The 12792-nt window shown below is 64.3% G+C and overlaps 1 protein-coding gene across 2 annotated transcripts in view; it reads right to left on the reverse strand.

The window, feature by feature from the left end:
* Positions 1-12257, reverse strand: part of SH3PXD2B (SH3 and PX domains 2B) — a 52850-nt gene extending 40593 nt beyond the window's left edge. For both annotated transcript variants that reach the window (XM_055127029.1, XM_055127028.1), the window contains exon 1: positions 12015-12257. In XM_055127029.1, coding sequence (XP_054983004.1) covers positions 12015-12089 — 75 coding nt within the window. In that variant the 5' untranslated portion in view covers positions 12090-12257. The remainder of the gene's footprint in view (positions 1-12014) is intronic.
* Positions 12258-12792: the final 535 nt, after the last annotated feature.

The following is a 12792-nucleotide window of genomic DNA, read 5'->3' on the forward strand; positions in this document are numbered from 1 at the left end:
TGGCTGGGCCGAGAGCGCGGCTCGGGCCTGGGCCTCCAGCTGCCAAGCCCTGACCTCCTGCACATCTGGCCCGCAGGGGCGCTGGCAGCTGGAGGCCAGGCCCCGCTGAAACCAACCTGCAGGCCGGCTTTCGAGGAAAACCTCCAGGGCGGGCCGAGGGGCTGGTGCAGAGGGCCCGGGCGGCTGGGGCCAGAGGCTTCTTTCGTACGGGTGGGGGCCCCTATGCTGTGCGAGGGGCTGTACAGAGCTGCCCGCCGGAACTGGGCAGCTTCCACGGGGGTACGCGGGGAGTGCAGGGCTCACAGGCCATAGGGGGAAATGACCAAGAAACAGGAAATTAAGGTCGCGGTCTGGAGAAATGCCTCCTGGGCCAAAGTGTGCTCCGGGGAGCCCCGGGATCCACCCACAGACACCGGGCTGGGAGTCACCCCAGGTCCCCACTGCCAGGCAGGGCCCCAATTCCCCTTTTGCGCCCCCAAGATCAAGGTAGGGCTGAGGGGGGACGCTGCTAAGGACAGCCCCGTGCCACGGGGCAGTGCTTTGGTGAGGAGGGACTCTGGCCAAAGCGAGGGAACACTGGACTGCACCACCAGCAGCCTGGCATCAGGACGCTCACACCCCCACAACATCGCTCCGCATGCAGGGGGCCCTGGGGTCCATCGCTGGCACCACATAGTGCCCCCTGTCCCCAAGCACCGCCGGGCGTGGCCCCAAAGCTGACAACAGAAAGAAGAGGCTTCGTCCATGCAGCTGTTACTCCCGGTGCCCACGCTCTGGGCAGATGCTTCCAGCCCAGTCCCAGGCACTGCCTGGTACCAAAGATCACAAAGCATATGGTTACTGGGGTGGGGAGACCGGGCCATACCCCAGGGGATCGGGGGGCCAGGACCCCGTGCAGGCTGGGCACGCGTGGCCGTCACCTCTGAGCGGTATCCAGTACAGGGTAAGCACGTCCCCATTTCAGGGGAAAAAAAAAATCTCTGAACAAACCATCTTTCATTTGGAGCTATTTCGCGGGTGAAGGGTCCACACTTGGCCTTGTTCAGAGGGTCCTCTGAGCACGGCACTCTGGGGTCTCTCCTGGCGGGGCTGGGGCTCAAGCCTGAGGCTCCCAGGGGCCAAACATGTGCACCAGCCCTTTGAGCCGTGTCCCCGGCCTGAACAATGCGTTTGTGTGTTCTTTCGGAGGGCCACCGCTGGCGATGCTCAGGGGCTTCTCCTGGTTCTGCCCTCAGGAATCACTCCTGGCAGTGCTTAGGGGGCCCTGTGGGATGACAGGGTCAAACCCAGATCGGCTGTGTGCAAGGCAAGGCAAGCACCCCACCCCACCCCCCACCCCCCCCCGCACAGGACTATGGCTCCGGCTCCGGCCCCTCACCACAGCATTTCTAATTGAGTCTAAACAGTCACCGCATGAGAGTCTGTGTCGGTTGTTCAATCACGCCCCACTGCCATTTAGGCTATTCCCAACACGGGGTCACATGGAGACGGTGGGGGAGGCTGCTCTAGGTGGGAAGGTCTGTCCCACTGACTCTGCTGGTGCTCGAGGTGGGAAGGGTCCGTCCCACTGACTCTGCTGGTGCTCGAGGTGGGAAGGGTCCGTCCCACTGACTCTGCTGGTGCCTCCCAGGGTGTGCTCACTCCCACATCTGGGGGTGCTGTTCAGAATGCAGCTCCAGGGCTGGAGCGATAGCACAGCGGGGAGGGCGTCAAGCCAGGTTCGATCCCCAGCATCCCATATGGTCCCCCGAGCACCACCAGGAGTAATTCCTGAGTGCAGAGTGAGGAGGTAACCCCTGTGCATCGCCGGGTGTGACCCAAAAAGCAAAAACAAACAAAAAAACAAAAACAAATAAAACGCAGCTCCAAGGGCACAGAAGCACAGGCGGGAGGCCCGCATCCCCACACCCCTGGGGCCACTGCGCCAGGAGCAGGCCCTCCTCACTGCCCCGTGGGTGACCCCCACGGAAACAACGATGCCTTTCCCTAGCGAGGTGCCAAGAACCATAAAGGTCACGACCAGATGTGCAAACAGGCCAGGGTGGATTCGGCACCGTCACGAGACACGGCTGCAGGCCCCCAGGTGGCATCACTCACGGCCGGTACTAACTAGCCTTCCCCCCTCTCAGGAGAGACAGACGTGATGTCGCCTCCTCGGTGCCCAATCACTGTCCTCTGGCGGCTGCGCCCTCTCAGTCCCTCCCCGGGGTGATCAGTGAACAGGGCATGCAGGACCCTAAATGAGACAGTTTTGGACAAACTGGTACCCAAGACATTGCCTCAAATGCGTGTGAGCACACACTCGCACGCACTGCTCTACTGAAGCCATCACGAGGGAACGTAGCGGGGCGGCCAACCGCCACGCCCGCAGCAGCGGCCCGGATCAGGGGTTTGCGGCAGTCACGGGTGAGGAGTGTCCGAGGCCTGCTGCCGGCTTCACGAGGAAGGCAGTGCCACGCGGCCTTGGGGACGGGCACAGAGCAAAGAGGGACTCGCTTCTGTCCGAGTCCAGGGCCGGCCCGCCCACCCCGAGCCCTCCCCTGCAGGCCAGCCTCGTCTGCCCCAGAGTGCCCCGTCCCCGTGGGCCCCAGGGTAGACGCGCCCCCTGACCCAGAGGGCGCTGGGCGGTCCGGCCCCAGTCACCCCTGCCAGGCCACGTCACAGCTCTCGGGCCCCGGTGGGGCATGGCGAACAGCTGGCGACCTCGGAGAGGAGAGGTAGTTCCTCTGGCCCCCCGCATCCGTGCCACGGACTGGCAGTGCGGGTGGCCTGGAGCCACAGGCTGCTGACTCACACCTTGGCTGGGGCGGAGGAAACAGTGACGCCACGTGGGGGGGGGCTGCGGGGGTGGGGCGGGGGTGTGGGTTCTGCTCAGAGAGGCAGAACAGAGCATTTGGACCTTGTGTGCTCAGAGGCCACGGTTCCCTTGGGGGACCCACTGGCTGGACCAGATCTCCAGCCATGGGAGGGGCAGCACTGTCTGTGACCTGGGGCCAAGGGCCTCTCCATCCCAAACCTCAGTTTCCATATCTGTGAAATGGGCTGGAAACAGCCAGGGAGCAGATGTTGGCAAGCTTGCACCTGCCCAGGACCCCCCCCTCCCGCCACTCCTTCCGCAACTGCACCGCAGTCTCCTGGAACTACGCTCCCTCCTTCCTCGTGCCCCTCCAGCAGCTCTGGCCATCACAGTGTCCTGCCCACTGGACAGTCAGGTGACCCGGCCGAGCTGATTCTTTCTCCCTGGACCAGGACTCATGAGAATAGAACCAGAGGCAGGGCAGCTGCCCGCCTGCCTGAGCGGCCGTGAGCTCACCCACCCCTCCCCAGAACCAGGGCTGCACACGAACACACACAAAGATACAAACACACACAGACACACAGATACACCTACGCAGGCACAGAGACATACACATAGAGAGAAAAAACACAAAGACACACATGCACATACACAGACCCAGGCACACCTAGAGACACAGATAGAGACACAAACGCGCGCACACACACACACACACACATAGAAAAATACACACAAATAAGAGACAAAAACACATATAGACACCGACAGACACAGAGACACACGCGCCCCCCTACACACAGGGAAACACATGCGCACAGACACACAGACACACACACAGGCGTACAGAACACGCCAGCTGACTGCCCGAGCAGAGTCTCTCCCGGGCCCTGAAGGAACCAGCTTCCCTCCTGCCACCTGCAGCCACGGCTCCAATGGAACCGCTGCCTCTCGCACCCGCAGCACCACTGGGCGCGAAAGGCAGCGTGAAGCGGCTCGGGCGCCTCAAGAGCCCTCGAGGAACCACGGGTTCCTGCGGGAAATCCAAACGAAACGACAGGAGGGCTGCAGCGCCCGGGTTCAACCCCCAGCGTCCCCGGGCGCCCCGAGCACCATGGGAAGGAGCCCCTGAGTACCGCGGGTGTGACCCCAAAGCAAACAGACCAAAGCTACTGCCGAGTTGGGGGCATGAAATGAATCTGAAGTTGGGTCGGGGACGGGACGGCGGGCGGGCACTGGCCTTGCAGACGCCGGCCCAGGCGCCATCCCTGCACCCCCAGGGGCTCCTGGCCCCCCCAAGGAGTGACCCCTGAGTCCAGCAGCTGGAGAAAGCCCTGAGAAAGCCCCCCCCCCCAATTTCACAAACCCCACTGGCGACCCCAGTGCCCGCACAACTCTCCCTCCCTCCCGGCCTTCTCCGGCACCCACGTCCCCTGCCATGGACAGGAGGTGGACACCCAGGCGCTGGGCCGCCAAGCCACGTCCCACCCAGCTCCTCCCAGCCAGCGGGTGGCTCTGGGGCTCCTGGCCCTCGCCTACCTGTCAGGCTTCAGTGACCTGCCCCCCCCGCCCCCCCCCCCCGCGCTCCCCTGCTTGAACACAGGCCAGGGCGGTCCCCTGGGCGGACTCCGCCCCCTCCTGCCCACCATTCCTCCCACCCACTCCGCTTGGCAGGAGCTTCCCGTGCTTTGTCACCCACCGGCCTCCCACTCCGCTTGGCAGGAGCTTCCCGTGCTTTGTCACCCACCGGCCTCCCGTCAGTCACCTCCCTGTCTGGTCGCTCCAGAACACGCACCGGGCTGGCTGGAAACCCAGTACCGGGTCCTCGGGCCCGGGCCCGGGCGGGACGGGCAGCCACTCCTCCATGAGCGGTACACAGGAAGGGGCCGAGGAGAGGGCGCCAAGGGCTGGGGCGCAGGCTCTGCACACAGAAGGCCCTGGGCCCCTCCCTGGGCCTGCAGGGTCCCCAGAGCATTGCTGGGCATCACACACACACACACATACACACTACCCCCAGTTGGGCATCACACACACACACACACACACACACACTACCCCCAGCTGGGCATCATAAACACACACACACACACACACACTACCCCCAGCTGGGCATCATAAACACACACACACACACACACACACTACCCCCAGCTAGGCATCATACACACACACACACACACACTACCCCCAGCTGGGCATCTCTCACACTCACACACACACTACCCTCAGCTGGGCATCACACACACACACACACACACACACACTCTACCCCCCAGCTGGGCATCTCTCTCTCTCACACACACACACACACTACCCCCAGCTGGGCATCATACACACACACACACACACACACTACCCCCAGCTGGGCATCTCTCTCTCTCTCTCTCTCTCTCTCACACACACACACACACACACACACACCAGCAGCAGCAGCAGGAAGCCCTGAGAATGTGGTCACCACAGCACTGCCCACTGCCGGGTCCAGCACAGGAAGAGCCTGGCAGAACTGGGCCTTCCAACCAATAAACAATGCACGACTCCCCCAGAGGGGTCTCCCCGGCCCACCGTGTCCCTGAGACCCAAGTTTCACTGGCCAGTGCGGGCTGGAGCCCAGGGCAGAGGCATGACCTGCGTGCAGGGGGCCTTGCCAGGCTCAGTCCTCGGCACCAAACCAACAAACAAGCAGCTAATGGAACCGAGCTGGGCCCTGGGGTGCACTGTCCGTCTACCAACTCAGCGCCTGGGGGAGGGGCCTGCAGAACAGGGTGCCCCTGAGATCCGAGATATACCCCCCTCCCCTCGCCACCTCCTGGAGAAGGCTCTGGGCGGGGGTGCGTGCCAGCCTGCAGCTCCCATCTGGTGAGACAAGCGCTTGGCACAGCTCGGGGCAAAGCTGAGGCCCACAGGGAGGCAGACAGCGGGCCCGGCCCACCCACCACGGCAGCCCGGCCCGGTCAGCACAGGGCGCACCCGGACCCCACTGACCCCTCGGGGCAGCGATCCAGGAAGGGGCCTCAAGAGGGTTCCCCGGGCATCTCTCTCTCTCTCTCTCTCTCTCTCTCTCTCTCTCTCTCTCTCTCTCACACACACACACACACACACACACACACACACACACACACCGCCCGCAGCTCTCACTGTCTCCTGTCTCCTTGGCCTTCTGGCGCCCTTCCTGCTGGTCACCCACTGCCCGGAGGAGGAGCAGGGCCAGGAGCAAGGGGACCGCAGAGCCACCCCGGACCTTGCGGGGGCCTGGCCACAGGCAGCCACGTGGCTTCTTCCCAAGCCTTGGGGGCACCCTGCAGGCGCTGAAGCCTCACGCGTCCACTCACCGGGCTGCGAGGACGCCCAGCTGGGGGCTCTCCTGCCTACAGCCCGGGCACCCACAGCTGGCCGGGGCAGAGGGCTAGACGCACAGCACCTCCTCCCCGCCCCACACACCCGGCATGGGAGCGTCAGCCTGGAGTTGGAGGAACGAGGCGTTGGGGGCTGGGGTGCAGATCCCAGTGTCGTCCCCCCGAGACCTTGTTTGCTGTGAGTCCACCCGGCACCCTCTCTGGGGCCAGGCCAGGCCGGCCACGCAGAGAGAAGCGGAGCGTGGGCAGACTCTCAACTCCTCTCTCTCCTCCGCTGAGGCTGGGCGGGCTGGGAATCCTCGTCCAGGGGCCTCTCTCTGCAGGGGGGGTGGGGGAGCTCCCAGAGCCCCGAGACCACCCAGGGCAGATGGGCTCTCCGAGGAGTGGGGCAACCCCCCCACTCTGGGATGGGGTCAGAGCCCAGGCAGGGGGGAAGAAAGGGGCAGGCTGGGAGGGGCAGGATGTGGGAACCCGCCCTAGCTTGGGGTGGCCCCTTTCTGTGTCTTCTGCTTGTTTGGGGTGTTTTTCTGTTTGTTTTGGGGGTGCCATAGCCAGGGGTGTGAGGGCTTGCTCCTGGCAGTGCTCAAGGGACCCGATGTGGTGCCGGGATGAGGCCCAGGTGACTCGCCTGCCAGGCGAGTGTCCTTCCTGCCGCCCTATCTTTCTGGGCCCACTGGGTGTTTCACTAAGAACAGAAAACTGTGCTCACTGCAGGACATCTGGAAAACAACTGAGAAAAGCGTGAGTGAATGAATGAGAATCCCACACCCCCAAGCGCGCGCATGCGCGCGCGCACACACACACACACACACACACACACACAAGGACACGGGTTTGATCAGCTGGACTTCTGTGCCGCAGAACCAGGCAGAGAACAGCTGGCACGGGACATCCCTGTGGCAGGCCTGCTCTCCTGATAAGCTGGTAGCTGACAGAGAGCCTCTGTTTATTCTTTTTGCTTCGGGGGGCCACACTCAGAGGTGCTCAGGGGCTACTCCTTGCCCAGTGCTCGGGGATGACTCCTGGTGGTGTGTGGGATGCCCTGCAGTACTCCGGTCCTCTGAGCCACCTCCCTACCACCCTTTCCTGCCTCCTGTTGTCTGCAGGAGGAGGCCGAGGTGGGGGCCCCTCTGTCTGCCGGGAACCATCGAACCAGCCCCCCGGTGCCCACCACGCTCTCCAGCTCTAGCTTGACTGTGCTCTGCCCACGGAGCCTCGTGTGGAAAGAGCAACGACACGGATTCCCTCGGGGGGGGGGGACAGTGACTCTCCTCTGGCCACAGGTGCAGAGAGGGCCGCGCGGGGACCCCAGCTTCCTTTGACTGATTGTTTTGGGGGCTACACCCAACGATGCTCAGGGGTTACTCCTGGCAGTACTGGGGGACCACAGGGGATGCTGGCGCCCTCCCTGCTGTCCACTCGAGCCCCCCGCCCGCTTCCTGGCTTTCTCACCAGGGGCACGGGGAGACGCGGAGCTGAAGGCCACACAGTGCCCATCTCTGACCTTGGGACAACTGTGGGAGCCTCCACAAGAGAAAGGAACAGTCAAGAGACATCTACACACACACACACACACACACACACACACACACACACAAGCAGCACAAATTGAGTGCGAACAGTAAGCACATAGGTGTGAAAAGATGCCGACCTCAGCAACAGCACGGAAACAGAAGCCAGACCCACGGGAGCAAGGTGCTAGCTGACACCCGCCCGGTGGGCCAGCCGGGAGAAGACTGAGGACTGGGGACGCGGCATGCGGGGGAGGGGGCAGAAGGCATGGTCTCAGCAGCCCCACGTGCGAGCAATGAGCGGGACCCAGCAGGACAGGATGTGCTTTTATGTCACTTTCAAACACTCGAATGGGGGAGCGGGGAGAGAAAAGGTACGTGGGGACAGAAGAGGGTACAGAGGCAAGGCGCCTGCCTGCCACGCACCACCCCAGTTCAATCCCTGGCACTGCACAGCTGTTCACCAGGGCACCACCAGGGGTCACTCCTGAGCACAGAGCCAGGAAGAGTCCCTGAGCACTGAGGGTGTAGCTGCCCCCTTCACCCTGCAGTGAGGAAAAATAAAAGGCCCGTGTTTATGACAAACCGGCAGGAGGGGTCTGCTGGCAGGGGCTGGAGGGGTGCGTGTCAAGAAAAGCCATGCGATGATGGTTACAGAGCTAAACAGTCAGCAAGTCACACCCTTACCATGGGTGAATTTCATGGTCATAAGTTAGATCTCGATAAAAACAGTCGGGCAAGAAAAATAATACCTATTAGTTTTAAAAATGTAAATGGCGGGGACATGGTGCACAGGGCTGGATAACTGGCCTGCCTACAAGAGGCCCCAAGTTTGATCCCCGACACTTCAGGGTTCCCCTGAGACCACCAGGAATGGCCCCCCGCCCCCAAAATAAAGTAAGTAGGAATGAAAAATACATGAAACCGACGGGACTTTGGGGCGGACGGGCACAGCCACGGGGAGGGCACACTGGGGATGGGGTGTACACTGGCAATGTCTTATTCCTTTTCATAAAGCAGAAGGACGGGGGCGCAAAGAGAGCACAGGGGTTGAGACGCTCCCCTTGCACTGGGCCAACATGTATTTAGTTACTGGCACACACGTGATCCCCACATTACATATGTTGTCCCCCCAACCACCAACAGGGGTCACTCCTGAGTAGAGCCAGGAAGAACCCCTGAGCACTGAGCACAGCCTCCAGAAGCCCCCCAATAAAAAATTTAAATTAGGGGCTGGAGTGATAGCACAGGGGATAGGGCGTTTGCCTTGCATGCGGCCGACCCGGGTTCAAATCCCAGCATCCCATAGGGTCCCCTGAGCACCGCCAGGAGTAATTCCTGAGTGCAGAGCCAGGAGTAACCCCTGAGCATGGAGGGGTGTGACCCAAAGAGAAAAAAAAATTAAATTAAAAATAAAATAACGAAAAACAAGGGCTGGAGGGGCCAGAGAAAGTGCAGCGGGGAAGGCCCTTGCCTTGCGTGCAGCCAGCCCAAGTTCAAACCCCGGGACCCCGCAAGGACCACCGAGCCCTGCCAAGATGGACCCCTGAGCGCAGAAACAGAAGTAAACCCTGAGCACTGGTAGGTGTGGCCCAAACACTGGAAAGAAAAAAAAAAAAATCCTGTCTGAGGGGTTGGAATGATGGCTCAGAGGAGGAGCCCCGGGTCCAAGCCCCTCACAGCATGGTCTTCTGACGCTGAGTCATAACACTGGGGCCCAACACTGCTGGCTGTGCCCCCACCCCCCCCACACACAAGCAACTCCGCCTTGGAGGGACACCGCAGTGCTCACAACGTGCAGACCACAGAGGTGGTGTTCAGAGAGGTCAGGAGACCAGCCTGAGGTCACACAGCACACAGCTGGCGAGCTCAGGACCTCATGAGGCCCTGCAGTGCTCTCAGAGAACTGGACACCAAATGAGACAGCCGTTGGGGCACGGCCACCAGCTGCCACGTTCCTGCCCTTTCCTACTGGCTTGTGGGGCACAACAGCTGCCGAGCTGGGGAGAGGGTTCCCGGCAGAGTCTCGCCCCAGGGCCCTGCCACCCGGAAGCAGATTCTCGACTCCTGTGGACAGCGCGGGCCTCCATTCAAGCCGCCACCCCGCTGCAGGGGGTGAACCCCAAGGCCTGGCAAGAGGGGACGGGGGGGGGGGGGTCCCTCTGACTCACAAGGGAGGCCAGACGGGAGGCAGGAAAGCAAGCGTGGTGGTGAAACCTCCGCGTGACTCTGACTGCCCCCGTCACGGGGACGGGGAGGCAGGCATCTCCCTGGCCCAGGGACCTCCAATCTGGCGGAGCCCCTGCTCCCCCGTCCGGGGCTGCAGGCACCTCTCACGCATGGGGGGACCCCAAACTCAAGAGCACTGGGAGATCCCTGTTGCAGGGCCCCCTTCCCCCGCGCCCAGGAGGGCTTGGAGGCTGACAGCGACGCCCCAGAGCCCAGCACCTTGGCACCCTGGCACAGGCGCAGGGGGGGAGTGACGCCAGGGGAAGCAGAAGCCACAGAGCGGCCTCGGGTGGGGTCCGGGCTTCTCCGCAGACCTGGCCCAGGGGAAGTGGGGCCGGGAGGCGCGGGATCCGGAAAACCCTGAGGCTGCACTTGTGTTTGGGGGGGCCACACCCAGCCGTGCTGGGGGCATGGGAGGCGTGCGGAGCAGGGGATAGGACCCAGGCCTCCGTCTGGTCCTCTGTGAGATGGGCACGAGCCCCCCTGCCTGAAAGGCCAGAGCAGACCCCCGGCCAGTTGACCGACGTGGCTGCCCGAGAGGCGAGTCTGTCCCGGGAGCCAGAGGCCCTAAGAAGGAACCGGTGGGCAGCATCTGAGGCAGCTGGCCCCCCAAATAAGGCGGGGATGGGGTGGGTTGGGGGAGGGACAATCTGTGGGGCGGGGGGGGGAGGGCCTGGAATTGAGGGAAACTTGGCTCTATTATTACAGGGTGGGGGGGCGCCCAGGTCACAGCCAGTGGTGCTTTGGGGCTCACTGCTGGCTCTGCATGCAGGGGTCACTCCTGGGGGTGCTCGGGCAGCCAGATGGGGGTGCCCGGGGTCCAACCCAAGTCGGCCGCGTGCAAGGCAAGCCCTTCGCCCACTGGCTGCACTATCTCCCGGGCCCCCCAACTTCACGCTATTTAAAGATGCCACAAGTCCAGGAAATAGCTTCCCACCGCCCTGGCCAAGGGCTGAATAACAGGCTGCCTGGCCAATAACAATAACAGTCAGCACGCCCGCGGCGCTCCCTCCTGCCAGGATTTTACAGGCAGTTCCTGGGGGGGGGTCAGCGCGAGGGGGGGCGGGGGCTTGGGGGGGCGCCTTGAGATCAGCCCCGGAAGAAGGAGCCTCCTCAGAAGAGGCGTCCAGGCGGAGGCCAAGTCTAGCTGGGAGGCCGGGAGGTGAATTTGAGCAGCCAACGCCTGCCTCCTGCTCTTCATTGTTCCCCACTTCTTTGTTAGCGCTCCTCTCCCTCCCTCCTGCTCCTTGCCCCTTCCTGGCCAACTTTGGGCAGCTGGACGCTGCCCCTTCTCACCGCCAGGGACCCTGGTGCTCCCTTCTCTCCCCCTCCCCAATACGCAGGGGCCTCTCAGTGCTTCATCACCCCATCACCCCACTTCCCTGCACCCAGAACCTCCCTCCGAGATGTCCTAGGGACCCTGGAACCTGCATCCTCAGCTCAGAGGCGCCCCTGGGAAGCCAATTCCCCACCTGCGGGTACCCTCCCCCCACCCCATACACACACCTCCCAGAATCCTGCAAGCCCGGAAACCAGCTGGCCAAGGGAGCCTGCCCCCTCCCACCTCTGAGCCTCAGGCTTCCCATCTCTACAACACCAAGCTTTCAGCCCATTTCTCTCCCCGCGATGCCAGCTGAAAACCATTCCTGGAGGTGCCAGGAGAAAACTTTCCCACGAGTAGAAGTTCTTGGGGGGCCGGGGGCGTTCTCAAGGTGCAGGCTCTCGAAAAGGGGTCTCTGCTGCAGAAAGGCTGGCTCGTCCAAATGGAGGGGCACGGCCCAGGCGACCCCTAGGGGGGCTCCCACGGGCCGGGCACGGCGGTCTGAGCGCCCCGGGAGGGGCAGGGCGGGCGGCCTGGGGGCGCTGCTCTCCCCCTGCTGCGGTCGGTCCGCAGCCCGCGCCGCGGCCGGACTCGGGCAGAGGCGGGCCGGGACGACGGGGAGGAGAAGCGGGGCGCGGCGGGAGCGGCGGGGGGCCGGCGGCGGGGGGAGGGGAGGCGCCGGGAGACCCGGGCCGCGCGGCGCAGGGCCCCGGGGGGCGCGGGAGGCAGAAGTTCGGGCGCGGGGGCGGAGGAGGGGCCCCCGGGGCGCGGGCGCGAGGGGGCGTGGGGGGCGCGGCACTCACATAATGCTTGTTGGGCACCCGCCGCTTCTGCACGTCCAGCACCTTCACCTCCACGATGCTGCGCCGCGGCGGCATGGCCGCTCCTGCGCGGGGCCGTGCGCGGCTGCGGGCCGGGTGGGCGCCGCCGCGGCGGGGTCGAGAGCGTGAAGCGGAGCCCGGGCCGAGCACGAGCCGCCGCCGCCGCCGCCGCCGCCGTCGCCGTCGTCGCCGCCGCCGCCGCCCTTCGCTCCGCGCGCCCCAGGCCCGGCCCGCGCCGCCGCCAGCGCCAGACTCGCCCCGCGCCCCGCCCCCTGCAGGCCCCGCCCACACGGCGGCCCCGCCCCGGGCAGGCTCCGCCCACACGCGGATAGCCCCACCCCCGCGCCGTCGCCAGCTCCAGGCTCGCTCCGGGCCCCGCCCCGGACAGGCTCCGCCCACACACGGATAGCCCCACCCCGCCGCCAGCTCCAGACTCACCCTGAGCCCCGCCCCGGGCTAGCCCCGCCCACATGGGTAGCTCCGCCCCCGCCAGCTCCGAGCTCCCACCCCTGATGCCCCGCCCCTTTAAAGGGCCAGCCCACCCTCACCCCCGCGGGTTGCTCGTGGACCAGGCTGGCTGTCCCACGTCCTGCCTGCATCGGGACCTTTGTCCCGACGCGACCAAGGGGGGGGATGGGCGCGCGCCTTCGCCATCCGTTCGCGCACGGACTCACCGTGCCCTGCCCACACTCGTTTGCTCGGTGAGCCGAGTGGAGCGCCGGGCTTTAGGGCCCGGAACCCCGCGGCTTTACGAGTCGGC

Source organism: Sorex araneus, chromosome 2, assembly GCF_027595985.1.
Source record: "Sorex araneus isolate mSorAra2 chromosome 2, mSorAra2.pri, whole genome shotgun sequence".
Lineage (NCBI taxonomy): Eukaryota > Metazoa > Chordata > Mammalia > Eulipotyphla > Soricidae > Sorex > Sorex araneus.